The sequence below is a fragment of the Cnephaeus nilssonii genome (genome assembly GCF_951640355.1).
Source record: "Cnephaeus nilssonii genome assembly, chromosome: 6".
In the NCBI taxonomy this organism is placed as follows: Eukaryota; Metazoa; Chordata; class Mammalia; order Chiroptera; family Vespertilionidae; genus Cnephaeus; species Cnephaeus nilssonii.
In genome coordinates, this window is record NC_137077.1 from 20,547,379 (window position 1) to 20,560,905 (window position 13,527).

General features: G+C 43.2%; 1 protein-coding gene across 3 annotated transcripts; it reads left to right on the forward strand.

The window, feature by feature from the left end:
• The first annotated feature begins 5,736 nt into the window (after window positions 1–5,736).
• Window positions 5,737–12,475, forward strand: COPS7A (COP9 signalosome subunit 7A). Of its 3 annotated transcripts, none has more exons than XM_079775571.1 (8): window positions 5,737–5,870; window positions 6,362–6,566; window positions 8,875–8,950; window positions 9,181–9,269; window positions 10,227–10,429; window positions 11,039–11,144; window positions 11,307–11,458; window positions 11,624–12,475. In XM_079775571.1, exons 2-8 carry the CDS (start codon window positions 6,405–6,407, stop codon window positions 11,661–11,663), a joined length of 828 nt encoding a protein of 275 aa, XP_079631697.1. In that variant the 5' UTR covers window positions 5,737–5,870; window positions 6,362–6,404; the 3' UTR covers window positions 11,664–12,475. The 3 variants fall into 3 exon arrangements, with proteins under 3 accessions (XP_079631697.1, XP_079631698.1, XP_079631696.1); XM_079775572.1 differs by having other exon boundaries at window positions 5,765–5,897; XM_079775570.1 differs by having other exon boundaries at window positions 5,824–5,983.
• Window positions 12,476–13,527: the final 1,052 nt, after the last annotated feature.

Genomic DNA, 13,527 nt, shown 5'->3' on the forward strand with positions numbered 1-13,527 from the left:
ATTTATTAAACATTCCCTCCTTTCTGCCTGATCTGCTTTGCTAATTCTGTTATATATCAAAGTTCCATATATACATGGATCTGTTTCTGTCAACTTTTAAAAACCTGCACCAATAACACACTTTCTTAAATCCTACGAATTTAAAGTAAATCTAGTTATCTCTTGGAGCAAACACCACCTTGCCAATATAGTCTTCTTCAGGAGTATTTTGCCACTTCTTGGTCATTGCTCTATTTGAGAATCAATTTGTCAAGTTCAATAGGATTTTGGTTGGAGCTGCATTGAATCCAAAGTCCAATTCAAGACAAATTGACATCTTTTTCACATTGAAACTTCTTATCATGGATTTGGGATATTCATTTATTTAGGTCTTTAATGTCTTTCAATGAAGTTGTATAATTTTCTGCATACAGATAATGTACATCTCCTGTTTTATTTCTTCCTAAAGTATGTACTTTATTGCTTTTCTGTTATGGTAAATGATATTTTTTAAGATTACATTTTGAATTGTTTTTGCTGGTATATAGAAATGCAGTTGATTTGCAATAATGATTTTAGAGCCAACTACCTTGATAAGCTCTCTCTTCTGTATAATAATTTTTCTATAAACTTTTTGAATTTTCTACAATCATATCATCTGCAAATATAGCAGTTTGCTTTTTCCTTTCCAATATCATGGCTTTAATTTCCTTTTCTTGTGCTGGCTATCGCCTTTAATACAATGTGAATACAAGTAGTGATAGCTGGCATCTTTCTTTTGTTCCTGGCTTTAAAGGAAACACTGCCAGTGTTTTCCCAGTAAGAATGTGTTTGCTGTAGTTAAAAAAAAACAACAACAACTTTTAGCCCAGCCGGGTATGGCTCAGCGGTTGAGCGTCGACCCAGGAACCAAGAGGTCACTGGCTCGATTCCCAGTCAGGGCATATGCCCAGGTTGCGGGCTTGATCCACAGTGTGGGGCATGCAGGAGGCAGCCAATCAATGATTCTCTTTCATCATTGATGTTTCTATCTCTCCCTCTCCCTTCCTCTCTGAAATCAATAAAAATATATTTAAAAAAAATAACTTTTAGCCTGGATGGTGTTGCTCAGTGGTTGAGTGTTGAACTATGAACCAGAAGGTCACAGTTTGATTCCTGGTCAGGGCACATGCCCAGGTTGTGGGCTCAATCCCAGTAGGGGGTGTGCAAGAGGCAGCTGATCAACGATTCTCTCTCATCGTTGATATTTATCTCTCTCCCTTTCCCTGCCTCTCTGAAATCAATTAAAAAATTTTTTAAATAATAATAAAATAACTTTTATCAAGTTAAGGAAGTCCCTTTTTATTCCTAATCTGTTAAGAGTTTTGTCATGTCTGCGTGTTAAACTAAATGCTTTGTAAAGCCCACTTTTATTGTGAAGTATAACACATAAAGATAAATGCAGAAAGACATAAATATAAAATATAGAATACTTATAGAGGGAATACTTGTGTAACTACCATCCAGGCTAACTAAAAGAACCTGGCCAGTATTCACAAAGGATTTGTATGTTTCTTCTCTGTCATACACCATTTCCTCCTCACAGAGCTAAGCAGTATTCTGACTTTCATAGAAATCACTTCCTTGCTTTTCTTAACAGTTTGCCCATATTTGTGTACATTATTTAACAATATAGTTTCTTTTGTCTGCTTTTGAAGATATATATGTATGTATATGTAATAAAACTACTGTATATATATTTGTTATATACATAGGAGTGGAATTACTATATTATAGGGTGTATTCCTTTTTGATTAGATAATGCTAAACTCTTTTCCAAAGTGATTTAACCACTTATACTCCCATTAATTGTATATCAGTGTTTCTCTTGTTCCATATTCTCATCAACACTTAATATTTTCAGACGTTAGACTATTCTGGGACATCCAGTGGTATTTTATTATGGATTTAATTTGCAATTCTTTGATCACTAATGAAGCTGAGCACCTTTTCATATTTTGTTGACCTTGTGCATTTCCTCTTGTGAAGTGCTATTTCAGATCTTTAGTTCAGGTTTATAATTTTTATTGTTAGGATATTTTTTTCCTATTCATTTGAAAAAGTCCTTTATACATCCTGAACACATCCTTTATCAGTTATATATGTTATAAGTGCTTCATTCTATTCTGTGGCTTGTCTTTTGATGAACAGATGTTCTTGATTTTAATGTAGTCAAATGTATCAATCTTTTCCTTTATGGTTAGTGTACTTGAATATTTCTTATGAAATATTTCCTTATCCTGAATTCATGTATATATTTTTCTATATTATCTTCTAAAAGGCTTTAAATATGCCTTTTACGTTTATTTGTTTATTTGTTTTGTTTTTATTTCAGAGAGGAAGGGAGAGAGAGAAACATCAATGATAAGAGAGAATTATTGACTGGTTGCCCTCCTGAACGCCCCCCACCCCCCGGGGATGGAGCCCGAAACCCAGGCATATGCCCTGACTGGGAATTGAACCGTGACCTCCTGGTTCTTAGGTCGACGCTCAACCACTGAGCCACGCTGGCTGGGCTGCCTTGTACATTTAATATATCATATAGTGGGGGATGATTTTTTTATATGGTTTAAGGTAGGGGTTTGTTTTGTTTTTTCATATAGATAATTGTCACAGCACATTGAAATCTGCTTCCTTTCTCTCCTGCTCAAAAGTGCAAACTCTCATAAATCAACTGTCTATATATTTGTGAATCTGTTTCTGCCTATGTATTTTGTTCCAGTGGTCAATTTATCTATCTATCTTTATTTATCTATCTATAGTGCCAATACTATACTACCTTAATTATTAGGCTTTGCAATTATGTCCTAGTATCTGGCAAAGCAAGTCTTTTCACCTTGTTCATCTTCAAGAGGCTATTATTGGTTTTATATTTCCATGTAAATTTTAGAATCAGTTTGTCAGTTCCATACATTCACAAAAAAGCCTGTTGGTATTTTGAGTAGGATTGTACTGAATCTATAATCACTTTAGGGAGAATTGACTTCCTCATGATATTGAGACTTTTACTCTATGAACATGATAATATCTCTCCATTTATGTTAGGTCTGCAGTGCCTCATCCTAAATTATAAATTGCTGCATACAGGTCTTACACATATTTTGTTACATTTATAGTTTTGTATTTGGTATTTTTCATATTAGTGAAAGTAGTAACTTTAAAAATTATTCATCATCTAATTGTTTATTGTTCATATATAGGTATGTAAATTATTTTGGGATATTTTTTCCATTGATTTTCAAAGAGAGGAAGGTGGGGACAGAGAGAGAGAGGGAGAGAGAGAGAAATGTAGATGTGAGAGAAACCTGTAACCCAGGTACATGCCCTTGACTGGGAATTGAACCTGTGACCTTTCAATCCTAGGGTGGATGATTTAACCACTGAGAAACACACTGATCAGGGCAATTTTGTAATAATTAGAGTAAGTTTAACAAGGCTACTTGATTATTTATATATATATAAATATATATAATTATATATATATATATATATATATATATATATATATATATATATATATATAATCAAGTAGCCTTGTTAAACTTACTCTAATTATTTGTAGATTCTTTTGAATTTTTTACATTTGCTATCACATTTTCATATATTTTGTAAATGGTAACAGCTTTATCTTTTTATGTAATCCTTTAACTTTTTCCCTCTTTGTCTGACTGACTGCTCTGGCTAAAACCCCCATTACAAGACTGAATAGAATTGGTGATAACAGACATTTAATTATTAGATTAACAAGTTCCCTAAACTAGTGTTCTAAAAGATTTTTTTTTTATCACAAATGGATGTTTATTTCATCATGTGCTTTCCCTGTATTTATTGAGATGAGTATGTGATTTATTTCTTTAATCTATTAATATGATTAATAAAGTAAATGTACTATATTTTCTAATATCAAGCTCCCTTTAAATTCCTGACATAAATTCAAGTTAATCTTGGATTTTTTAATCTTTTTTTGCACATTGATTCAGTTTGCTAGTGTTTTATTGAAGATTTTTGTATCTTTGTTAAGTGAGATTGACCAGTAATTTTCCTATCTAGTATTGCCCTTTTCTTGTTGGGTTATCAAAGTAATTCTGGCCCCATAGAATAGTTGAGGGGTGTCCTTTCTTTTCCTATTTTCTGAAAAAGTTCATACAGGATTAAAATAATGTGCACTTTGAAAATTTGGTGCAACTTGCCTGTATGATGTCATTCTTAATGTTTTCTCTTCATCTCACACCTCACATTTAAACCATTTGCAAATTTTGTTCACTCTACCTTTAAATTAAATTCAGAACCCAAAACTACTTCTCACCTCCACAGCCATTATGCCACCACCATCTTCGCCTGGATAATTGTGGTAGCCTTTCTCTCTCTTTCTCTCTTTCTTTCTTTCTCTCTCTCTCTCTCTCTCTCTCTCTCTCTCTCTCTCTATATATATATATATATATATATATATATATATATATATATATACACACGTGTGAGTGTGTGTGTGTGTGTGTGTGTGTGTGTTTAAAAATTGATTTCAGAGAGAAAGGGAGAGGGAGAGAGAGATAGAAACATCAATGATGAGAGAGAGTCATCAATTGGCTGCCTTCTGCATGCCTTACACTGGGGGATCAATCCTGCAACCAGGGCATGTGCCCTGACCAGGAATCCAGCCATGACCTCCTAGTTCATAGGTTAAAGCTCAACCACTGAGCCCACGCTGGCCAGGCTGCAGTAGCCTCTTAATTGAACTTGTTGCTTCTGTTCATGCATCCATCATGACATTTAAACATTTTTAAAAATTGATTTAAGAGAGAGAGGGAGAGACACACATCGATTTGTTCCACTTTTTTGTTTGTTTGTTTGTTTTTAATCCTTACCGGAGGTATATTTTTTCTATTGTGTGTTGTTGTTTTTTTTAATATATGTTTTTATTGATTTCAGAGAGGAAGGAAGAGGAAGAGATAGAAACATCAATGATGAGAGAAAATAATTGATTGGCTGCCTCCTGCCCCCCCCCCCACACACACACACACACTGGGCACTGAGCCCGAAACCCAGGCATGCGCCCCTGACTGGAATCGAACCCAGGATCCCTCAGTCCTCAAGCCGACACCCTATCCACTGAGCCAAACCAGCTGGGGATTTCCATTGGATTTTAAACAGTGTGTAAGGGAGAGAGGGAGTGTGTTGGGGGAGAGGGGGAGACGGGAACAAACTCTGATGTGAGAGAGACACAAGGATTGGTTGCCTCCTGCACGGAGGGGGAGGGGATCCAACCTGTAACCCAGGTACTTGCCCTTGAACCAGGGAATCAAACCAGCGACTTTTTGGGTTGCAGGCCTATTTCCAACCATTGAGCACCACCGGCCAGGGGTGTTCCACTTATTTATGCATTTATTGGTTGCCTCCGGTAGTTGCCCCTACCAGTTCTCAAACCCAAAAGCTTTTGGTGTATGGGAGGACACTGAGCCACCGCGCCAGGGCTGATCAAGACTTGTTAAACACAGTCACTTGATTCCTGCCTGAGACCAGAAGCTCCCTCTGCATTTAGCATCTAGCCAAGTCCCACAATAAAGTTTTATGGAAACAAAGTAGAAAAAAAAAAGGTGCCCGTCAGTCTTTCCTCACCAACCAATCAGAGAGGAGAATGCTTTTGTCGCTCACAGGCGCTTCAGCAGTCGGAAGACGGGAAAGGGACACGTCCCGCCCCAAACCCGCCTGGTAAGAGCGGAAGTACGGCCGGAAGTCAGCCATAGAGTGTAGCCGCCAGAGCGACCCTGAAGGGAGGTGGCAGGAAAGACTCGGGACAGCTGCCGGAGGTGACGGAGCGGCGGCCCCGCCCGGTGATCTGGAAGGCGAAGCTTCAGGTAGCGGCCCGCAGAACCTAACCGAGGGTACGACGCGGCAGTCTGCGGGAGCCCACAGTCTCTGAGCGGCCTCTTTAAGGGAGGGGGCGGAGCCACGTGGAAGGACCGTGAGGGTGAGGTCACGTGGTGGGGGGCACTTGCGGGGCATCAGTGGAGATTAGAAGGAGCGTTGTCGTTGGGGTAGACACCATGTGACACCCCTTCCCCCACTGCATCCTGTGCCTTGGGGTTCAATGGGGTGTTCGTGGTAGGGCTTGGGATTAGGCCCAGGGATGGGGGGCGGGCAGACTGGGCGTGGCAACCCTGTCTCTGTCAGACATCCTTCAAGGTGTGTCGGATTTGACGATTCCTAGATCCAAGTTTTAGACGGCTCCATCTCCGATTCCTCATTGCAGAAGGGATTCTGTGCCTCTGCGGTCAGCCCTAGCCCTTGTGCTTCTTATCCTCCCAGTGTCCAGGGACCTCCAGCTTCACATCCTCTTTCCTTGCAGCTCCAGACATCCGGAGCCCACGTCCTCCCAGCTCAGTGCAGCCATGAGTGCCGAGGTGAAGGTGACAGGGCAGAACCAGGAGCAATTTCTGCTCCTGGCCAAGTCTGCCAAGGGGGCAGCGCTGGCCACACTCATCCACCAGGTGCTGGAGGCCCCTGGTGTCTACGTGTTTGGGGAACTGCTGGATATGCCCAATGTTAGAGAGGTGGGTTCCTGGCCTGGATAGCCCACAGGGAAGCTTGGGCTAACGTTTGAATTAGATGGGTGGGCAGGGCTCACTTTGCAACCCTATAACCATTCAATTGAACAATATTAGGATGATGATTAACTGGCATCTTGCAGGAGTACTGCACAAGTAAACTCTTAGTTTCCCTTTGAGGATGAATGATCTGTGAAGCCCAGTATTTTTTATTTTTATTTTAAAAAATATATATTTATTGATTTTAGAGAGGAAGCAAGAGAGAGAGAGAAACAACAGTGATGAGAGAGTTATTGATGGGCTGCCTCCTGCATGCCGCCTGCAACCTGGGCATGTGACTGGAATTGAACCTGGGACCCCTCAGTCCACAGACCAACGCTCTATCCACTGAGCCAAACTGGCTAGGGCATATTTTTTTATTTTTAAGCAAAAGAGCATGTGATTCAGAATAGGAGACCAGATTCCAGCTTGTCTCCACCAATGTAATCGCTCTTAATAATCATGTCACCTTGATCAGGTCACTTTTATTTTAGGGTCTCAGTGTTCTCTTTTAAAAATGGAGCTGTGCCCTGGCCGGGTAGCTTAGTTGGTTAGAGCTTGTCCCGATATGACATGGTTGTGGGTTTGATCCCTGGTCATGACAAATACAAGACTCAACCAATCAATGCATAAATAAATGGAACAACAAATAGAAAAAAGAAAGAAATAAAAAATGGAGCTGGTACTGCTCTTCACCATTGCTGTAGAAATCAGGTGAGATTATTGGAAAGTGTAAAGTCTGGTACAAATGGAAGGAATGAATGTGAAATTGGCATACCCTGTTCTCCCCCACTTTGCACCATATGCAAATTCACTTAAGTTATATCATATAGAAAGCATCTTTCCCCCAAAGACATGTGGCAAGGTGCTAGAAACACAGTAGAGAGAACTGTTTACACAGAAGTGGTAGAGTTAAGAGTTTGCAATCCACAGCCCAAGTCCTGAGCTGCTATGACAGTGATATGTGGGCAAACTGTGAATTAAGTTGTCAGTGGCCAGTGATTGAGTCAGTGGACTTAGCCTTTTGGGATTATTCTGTGGTATAGAGAAAACTGGCTGCCTTCTTTCCCTACTTTCCTCTGCAATGGAACTAAGCAGAGTCAATCAAGGTGAAGAAAAGTATTTATTGGATGCCTGTTTAGCACTCTGCTGGTTGTCTGGGAATGCCAGGAAAGTGAAAGACAACAGTACTACTTCTTTTATATATATATATATATATATATATATATATATATATATATATATATACACACACACACACACACACACACACACACATATTATTGATTTTTTACAGAGAGGAAAGGAGAGGAATAGAGAGTTAGAAACATCAATGAGAGAGCAACATTGATCAGCTGCCTCTTGCACACCTCCTACTGGGGATGTGCCCGCAACCAAGGTACATGCCCTTGACCGGAATCGAACCTGGGACCTTTCAGTCCGCAGGCTGACTCTCTATCCACTGAGCCAAACCGAAGACAACAGTACTTCTGAAGCTTACATTTCAGTTAGAGATCAGATGAATGGATATACATATACAAATCATTTATTTAGCAAGTTATTTATTGAGAGAGACAACTACTGATGCTTAACTCTGCTTGACCTAAGAGGGATACCAAAGACTGGGCCTGTCATCTTGTTGAAGAGAAAGATAGTCTTAGGTAACAACCTTAGGCAGGTTTTGATTAAGTGTCAGAATGAGTGACCGGTGATAGGAAGAGGAGGAGGTCTGGGTGGGCTGGCCTGGGTGATGAAAGCCTGGTGAAGCAGGTCTGAAGCAGAGGCCACAAATTCCAATGGCTGCCTAGGCCTTGCAGCTGTCAGAGATGAGTGAGGCTGAGGCAGGAGTCTGGTGAATTGGAGAGCATAGCAGACTGCCTAAAGAGAATCAGATTTACAAATATCCATACTAAATTTACAAATAAAAAAACACCATTTGCAATGTCTGGTGTGTGTGTGTGTGTGTGTGTGTGTGAAATATTGAACACTGAATGTTCTCAACTCTGAATTTAGGGTAGGAATTGGAGGCTATGGAGGCAGAGGGCATTGTGATTTGAGGGGCGGGGGGAGCAGGGGGAGTAGTATAAACCAAGGCCTGGAGGTGGAAATGACGCCTTTCTATGGGGAGAGTGATCAGAGGCGGAGTTCCTTTCAGTGAGCCGTGAGAGCTAATGGAAGGGAATGTGGGGCCAGAAGTGGGATTCAAAGCAGGGTAGGGCTGGGAGAAGGGTGAATAGAGGCCCTTCCTGTCATCTCTTCCCTCATATTCTTGCAGCTGGCTGAGAGTGACTTCGCTTCCACATTCCGCCTGCTCACGGTGTTTGCTTACGGGACATATGCTGACTACTTAGGTAACCAGAGGGGCTGGAGCTCGGGAGTAGAGGGGGTGGGAGAAGGGCAATTTCTGGAGGGACTTAAGAGAAATTCCCGAGATATCCTACTTAGATCCCTTAGGTACACAGGGTCAAGGTCAAGACCTGAATCGGCATGGAAAACTTGGAAAAAAAAAATGCAAGGGACAGAGGCTAGGCCTTCCCACAAAAAGGAAATCAGGATTTCCTACTTTGTCCTTTTTTCCCAGCTGAAGCCCGGAATCTTCCCCCACTCACAGAGGCTCAGAAGAATAAGCTTCGACACCTATCCGTCGTCACCCTAGCTGCCAAAGTCAAGGTGAGTGGCAGTCCCCCAGTCGTGAGCCTCAGAGCATCCTTTTGTATGTCCCTTCACAAGGGCCATCTGAAGGGAATTTGCACTGGGACAGCCTTTGGTACACTGTTGCTTCTTCCTGCCTTCCCCTCCACATTCTTCCCAGATTTTATCTAAACTCCATCATCTGCAGCCTTTTTAGGCTGAGTATTTTTCTCTTAGTTGTCTGTTTTGTTTTTATTTTTCAATCAACTTAAGTTCTAAGTAAAACATCTTGTGTGTGGGGTCAAAATAGCAACTGGGATGCCACTCACTATTTTACAAGGATCACCCTCCTTCCCACTATAGAACGGCCCATGCAGACAGCCTCCACGCTCAGAGCTGGGAACAAGGCTCTCTCTTTTGGTGAAGTGCTAGATTTCTATTGCTAGAATAAGAAATATATATAACCAGAAGTGTTTCTGTATTTCATGTTAGGTTTTTTTTTTTTTTTTGTTAAATATCCTCCTCCTGTCCATTTGCATTCTCCCAATCATTACTAGACTCTCCCATCATTTTAATGATTTTACTTAAATCAGGCTGTCTTTTTGTAAGAAGCCTGTTTGGAAGTATGCTGAGTATAAATGGTAACAGTAACTCTAGACCTCTCCCACACCACATGCTTCCATTATGTCAAGCTTCAAGCTGAGCTTGGCCAGAGGATTAACACCTAGGCAGATAACCACTTTCTTCCTCTGGTGTGAGAGGTAAGGGTGGTAGGAGAGCACAAGTCGTATATTTAAAATAGCCCTTCTCGTGCTGTTATTTTTCAGACAGTAATACTTTTATTTTGTGTTAGACCCAACGTTTTAGAAGAAATGATTTGGGAATAGGAGTGGAGGGTAGGCAGGTGAGCCTAGGCGGGGAAAGGAGTGAAGAATCTTGGAAGTCCTTCTCTATGGCAGAACCTCACAAATCCCAGCCCGACCTCCCCGGCTCCAGTGTATCCCATATGCAGTGTTGCTGGAGGCCCTTGCCCTGCGTAATGTGCGGCAGCTGGAAGACCTTGTCATAGAGGCTGTGTATGCCGACGTGCTTCGTGGCTCCCTGGACCAGCGCAATCAGCGGTTGGAGGTTGACTACAGCATTGGACGGGACATCCAGCGCCAGGACCTCAGTGCCATTGCCCGAACCCTACAGGAGTGGTGAGACCTGTGTCCTGGCACTGTCCCTTCTCTTTCACCCCACGCAAGGGAGCGGTGCTTTGGAGGGTGAGGGCTGGGCTGCAGAGGTGGAATTCAAGAGGATGAAGGGAAATGAGCTCGTTCCTTCTGAGGCAAGACAGGAGATGGTGTCCTTAGTATCATAATTGGGGGAGGGAAAGGGCAGTTGTACTCGAGAGGATCCTCACTGGGAGGTTGGTTACCTTAGGCTGGATTCAACCCATTAGTCTGTAACCAGCACTGCCCACAGGCCCTGGGCCTCTTCCACTTCTGCTTTCTCTTTGTGTCCTTGTCTGACGTTAGTGAATTAGTACGCCTTTTTCTCTCTAGCAGCCCCTATCCCATTTGGGTTTGAGTTCCTACTCCCATCTTGCACATCACTCCGTTCACTTCCCTATACCTCTTATCCTACCTGAGTGTCCTTCTGGCTCCTGGGAATATTGTTGCAGGTCGTTTCCAGATGCCCTGGTGAGAGTTCCTAACTCAGGCAAGGGTTTGCGTATCAGGATCTAGGGTTCTTTCTGCCTCTATTTTTAGTGAGTCTGTGATCACAGCTCTCTTCTGCTGACACTTCTCTCCCGATTCCCGCAGGTGTGTGGGCTGCGAGGTAGTGCTGTCAGGCATTGAGGAGCAGGTGAGCCGTGCCAACCAGCACAAGGAGCAGCAGCTGGGCCTGAAGCAGCAGATTGAGAGTGAGGTGAGCTGGCAGGGGAGTGAGACAGACCCAAGCTCCTTCAGCCGGGCCCAGCTGTCAAATGCAGAGGGGTTTGGACAGTGGTTGTAGCAGACAAACAAGGTGGGCAGGACTGTCAGGTTCTGGAACCTTCCTTGTTATCCCCCACTCCTTTCATCCTGGTAGGTCGCCAACCTTAAAAAAACCATTAAAGTTACAACAGCAGCAGCAGCCGCAGCCACATCTCAGGACCCTGAGCAACACCTGACTGAACTGAGAGAACCAGCTGCTGGCACCAACCAGCGCCAGCCCAGCAAGAAAGCCTCAAAGGGCAAGGGGTGAGCCAGTGTGGCAGGAATTGCTCGCTTCCGGGGTGCCTTGCTTTTCTTCAGAGACCTGGCTGCCTTCACCCCCTTTAGTCATTTGCAGGGGGCAGGGAATGGGGGGACCTTCAGGGATTAGGGGATTCCTTGCAGCTTCTCTCTCTTTCTTCTCCTTGCCAGGCTCCGAGGGAGCGCCAAGATTTGGTCCAAGTCGAACTGAAGGGACTGTCGCTTTTTTCCCCGGGGATACAGGGTCCCAGCTGCCTGCCTGCCCCTTAGGAGTCCTCAGAGAGCCTTCCTGTGCCCCTGGCCAGCTGATAATTCTAGGTTCATGACCTTTCATCTCTCTTCTTCTTTCCCCTACCCCCAAGCATAGATCACACCTTCTCTAGGGAGGAGGCAAGTACAAGTCATGTTTTGTTAGTACTTTTTGTTTTATGTGCCTTTCTTATGTGTCCCATTGTCCCCCTCCCCTTCCCTACCATGCTCTCTCTCCTACATTTTTAAGAGACAGCACTGCCCTTGTTTATTATATGTCATTGAGTAGGTGGGGCTGCTGGTCTCCAATAAACCCACATGTGATCCTTGTCCTACCACCCCACCCCTGCATGACTAATCCCCGATTCCTACTCCCTACCCCCAGCCTATTTGGGCAGCATCTGCAGAGCCATACGGCTCCCATCTCTGTTCCCACCCTGAAAGTTCTGGGAGCTAGTCTGCCATTCTAGGAGTCACTAGACACTTTGATCCTAGAATTTTGTCGTTTCTTTTCACCTCCCCTTGGGTGCTGGGAATGCTGCTGCTTCAATGACCCCAGAGCCTAAGAAGGGCAGCTGTTTCTCAAGATGTTGAGAGATAGTTCTTTCCTGGCCCTGGCTATCTTAGAAAGCCTGATGGCAAACCTGGAAGAATTTATCCTTCCTTTTTGTGAGTTCTATGGAGAAGGAAAGGGGATATAGATTGTATTAAAAAAGAAAAGTATATATATATCTATATATAACATAACACAGAAATAAATCTATGAGAAGTCTATCTGTAAGCATGCCCTGAACTGGGTATCTTCTGTCTTTGTTATTTGTGGATGGGAAGAATGTTCGTTCCCAGTCCCCTCTACACCATGGTGCTGGAAAATGAAGAGAACCAGATACTTGGTGCCGAGTCTTGGCCTACGTGACTTTGGACAGATTGCTCAGTATCTCAGCATTCGTTCCGAAGCAGTGGATACTTCGTGAGCACCAACATGTCACAGGCACTGGAGATGCAAAGTGATGATCACTGTCCAGTCCTCAAGGAGCTGGAGTTCAGCCTGTTTCCTTCCACCTTAAATAATTATAGGGGAAGACTGACGGTACACTTGAGTTTTGCATCAGAACCACAGAGCTCTCAGATCTGCAGTAAGAAGCAGCCGTCAGGCTCTTGTCCTCCCTCCAAGGCAGAGCTTCCCTAGCATTTATTGAGAGGACTGGTCTTGGCCTAGTGTACTGCTGTGTGCTCCTGGAATTGGGAAGCTCTAGTGTAAGGGATGGTTCTCCCCCACACCCCAAACCACCACACACACACACACACACACACACACACACACACACACACACGAAGCAGTTGCCTGCTGAGAGTCCCAGATCTTGTGCCATTCTCTAGATGGAGATTTAGGATAAACCACTCTGTTGGTCCTAAAGGTGTCAGTCACAGAACTAGAAAGTGGGGTGGAATTCTGAGTTTTTTTTATTAAAGTGGGCTGGGTAAGCTATGGAGACTTAATGGGACCAGTCCAAAGAGCCCTCCTTCAGGAGTTGACACTCCTGGCTTCTCATGTCAGCTTTTCGCTAGACAAGCATATTAAGTCTGTTGCATCTTGATTCTCAGTCTCTACCTCTGAAATAAACCCTTTCTTCCTCCCACACCTTCTAATGCCTAGAAGTTGCTCATTCCTAGTGCTTTAAATCTGTCTCCCCTTCCTTTGCCCATGCCCGTTTTTCTCTTGAACTTATACATTTTCCTGTAAGCTGGTTGCACTAATGGCTCCATAACTTCCTGACCTCTCTAGCTCCATCCTTTAGTGGATGGCTCTAGAAAGTAGTGTGTGC

Excerpts from the sequence above, each read along its gene's own strand:
- COPS7A (XM_079775571.1), top strand. The coding sequence starts at position 6,405 with ATGAGTGCCGAGGTGAAGGTGACAGGGCAGAACCAGGAGCAATTTCTG. Across the intron at positions 11,145-11,306 it reads AGCAGCAGATTGAGAGTGAG|GTCGCCAACCTTAAAAAAAC; the intron begins GTGAGCTGGCAG and ends TCATCCTGGTAG. Across the intron at positions 11,459-11,623 it reads AAAGCCTCAAAGGGCAAGGG|GCTCCGAGGGAGCGCCAAGA; the intron begins GTGAGCCAGTGT and ends TCTCCTTGCCAG.